Source organism: Lactuca saligna, chromosome 5 (genome assembly GCF_052625555.1).
Source record: "Lactuca saligna cultivar CGN05327 chromosome 5, ASM5262555v1, whole genome shotgun sequence".
NCBI classification, from domain to species: Eukaryota; Viridiplantae; Streptophyta; class Magnoliopsida; order Asterales; family Asteraceae; genus Lactuca; species Lactuca saligna.
Genome location: NC_136421.1, coordinates 282,848,749 through 282,851,777, shown reverse-complemented (window position 1 = coordinate 282,851,777; position 3,029 = coordinate 282,848,749). Strand labels below are relative to the sequence as shown.

The following is a 3,029-nucleotide window of genomic DNA, read 5'->3' as shown; positions in this document are numbered from 1 at the left end:
TGGTCAACAAGTTACTTCATTACACTTAAAAACACATTGATGATACAAATCACCAACAAAAGAAGTATCATGCCAAAATTACTTATGTTGAATGAATAAGCAAAGTAGCCATTTATTTAAACTCAAAAAATTATTTTGACAATGTAATGAGACATAATAAAAACTAAAAATGGTGCATGTAAAAAATGATAAAAATTAATAGCAAAAAAGTTATAAAAAAATGTCAAAAAAAAAATTAAAAAAAAACAGTAAAAATAGAATAAAAATGAGTTTTAGAAAACTATAATATTTTGATACTACACATATTTGATAAATAGTTTTAAAACTACATCTGTTTGGTAAATTAAATTTAAAAAAAAAAAAAAAAAAAAAAAAAAAAAAAAAAATTAAAAGCATTTTGGTCGAAAAGTCTAAGGCCTCAAAAGTGTGCAGATTTTACGCCTCCAATTTCAATCATGACTAAGTTGCATTAGAGTAATCATAATAAACCAATTTTGAATGTTTTTTTGTTTATTCTATTCAAATGGGGGATGAGCATTAAGAGTGAAATTTCATAAAACACAAATCCAAATTTAGAGTTAGATTTTAATATACATAATTTGGTGGAAAAGTATTTGTATAAATTTCATAGGTCACTAGTTATACAGGACGACGAAAGATTTAAAACGAACAATATTTATGAAGAATACTTACTTGGAGAAGATGATATTTCCTTGATTTTGAAGATGACAATTTCACAATTCTTTCTTACTTTCTGTAATGGTGTCTTATTGATTAACCTAATGGATGGATAACACATATCTGATTATCGTGTTTGTATAAAGAGAAAGAATTTATATTAAGATGAGACGAATCAATTGATATTCCCCTCATAAGGATCTCTCATAATTATTTTTTAATTTATCAATTACACCTCGTGGATAAATTATAGAATCACATTAATTTAGTCTATAAGTTATAGACAAAATGTCATATCCATCATCCATCATATTATATATACTTAAGTTTTAGTTTAAGAACTTGTTATGTATTTATGGAAAATGTTATGGTAAATAATATAAATGTACCCGATTGATAAAAACATTTAAAATAGTTTAATGGTTATATTAAGGGGTTATTTTCCAACACTAACTCTTATTTTCTTTATATTAACAGAATAATAAATTCAAATTAATATGATAAAATATAACTACTTATATTGAACCCGCTTCATTGATTTAGTGCAACCTCTTTCATAAGAAATTTATGGATCGATTCTCTTGTTTTCTTACAATATCTCGAGAATACACAAAGTAACAAAGTTTTTCTTTTAATGGAGACACAAATCCTATCTAGTAATATGAGAAATAAATGAATCTATCTCCATGTGTGTTACTCCACCTTTTTCTACCGAGCGCCTAACATCATCACCAAGTTTAGCAGCTCTCTTTCTCATCGCATCTCCCTCATCAGAAGCCATCAATTTCCGAATACTTGTTTCAATAGTTGAAGATGTTACTAACTCACCACGATGCTCCCAATCCCTTACACTTATGCCAGTCTTTAGCACCTCTGTTACTAGTATAGCGTTTCTTGGTTGATCTGAATGCATTGGCCATGCAGCTATAGGAACTCCCATGGTGATGCTCTCCATACTCGAATTCCAACCACAGTGACTCATAAATCCGCCTGTTGCAGGGTGAGCTAGTATCTCTAACTGTGGTGCCCATTCTCTCACCACCAATCCTTGTTCTCCAAGACTCTCTTCAAACCCTTTTGGCAATTCAACTCTCCTAACTTCGCCATCGAAGATATCTCCTTTATCAGCATCTCGTAGAACCCAAATAAACTTATGTTGACTATTCTCTAATCCATCAGCAAGTTCTCGGATCTCATCATCGGATAATGAAGTTGTTGTGCCAAATGAAACATATATCACCGAGTCTTTAGCTTGTTTGTCAAGCCATTCTAGCGACATGTGACGTTTCCCAAGGTTTTCTTTATCGCTTATGGCCACTGGATTAAAAGGACCCATAGCCCATTGCTTTTTACTTCCAGACAATTCTTCTTTCGCAAGAAAGTCAATGAATTTCCTATCGAAAACGTTGCATGTGTCATGAAGATTGCCTGAATTAAACGTATTGCAGACTTGGTGACTCATCATGGATTCTATAAATTCTTCTGGTAAAGAACCTTCAAAAGCAGGGACCTTCATAAGATGCTTATAGGATTCATCATCATCGTCTAAACATGGTTTTCCTTTCCCTTCCCAAAAGTACGAGAACGTCGTAAAAGCCGAAGCACAATGGAAGACATAAGCTTCTGCGTTTTCATATGAAACGACATCTTGAACGACTGTGCTCATTAGATAGTCATGAATGATGATAACTCGCCTGGTTGTGGGAGCAATATCAGCCAATAATTTTGCAAAAGGTTCACGAAGATGTGATGGCAGTTGAAATGACGGAATAAGGTGTGAAGGGAATTTGTCAGAAGCATTAGGGTCTGGAGGAGGGGATGCAAATTTGGGTGTCTCAAATTCATGGAAACTGATATTAATTGCGGAGGTGGGATCCCAACCATGGATGCGAAGCTTTGCTTGGCGGTTGTGGGTGGTGGTGCCGACAATATGGATTGGTAGATTATAAGAGGAAAGGAGACGGGACAGGTGGAGGAGTTGGTTGAGATGACCTTGTGCTACAAACGGCACCACTAACACCACCACTTCTTTTGTTTCCATGTTAATTATTATAAGGTAATCAACTTTGTGTCAAGCGTTTTTGTGGTTGTTGCATATTTATATATCTGTTTGTTTTTGTTGATGAAGGTGTCATCAATGACATGTTTAATTAGTATCTTCAAGAAACAATAACATTACAAATGATACTTGACAAAAGAAGATAATTTTACCTTAAAATATAAATATCAACGTTAGCATCTAAGGGAAATGAATTGGCATTTGCCTTGTGTATATCACCTTTCCGTGAATAAGACATTTTTGTCTTGAAATTTGATAAAAATAAACGTACCTTGTTAATTTATGTAATAAA

The 3,029-nt window shown here is 32.9% G+C and overlaps 1 protein-coding gene across 1 annotated transcript; it reads right to left on the bottom strand.

The window, feature by feature from the left end:
- Positions 1-1,186: 1,186 nt before the first annotated feature.
- On the bottom strand, positions 1,187-2,768 carry LOC145048032 (zeatin O-glucosyltransferase-like). Its single transcript, XM_078996413.1, has one exon. It carries the CDS (start codon positions 2,717-2,719, stop codon positions 1,328-1,330), a length of 1,392 nt encoding a protein of 463 aa, XP_078852539.1. The 5' UTR covers positions 2,720-2,768; the 3' UTR covers positions 1,187-1,327.
- Between the last annotated feature and the right edge of the window lie 261 nt (positions 2,769-3,029).

Excerpts from the sequence above, each read along its gene's own strand:
- LOC145048032 (XM_078996413.1), bottom strand. The coding sequence starts at position 2,719 with ATGGAAACAAAAGAAGTGGTGGTGTTAGTGGTGCCGTTTGTAGCACAA.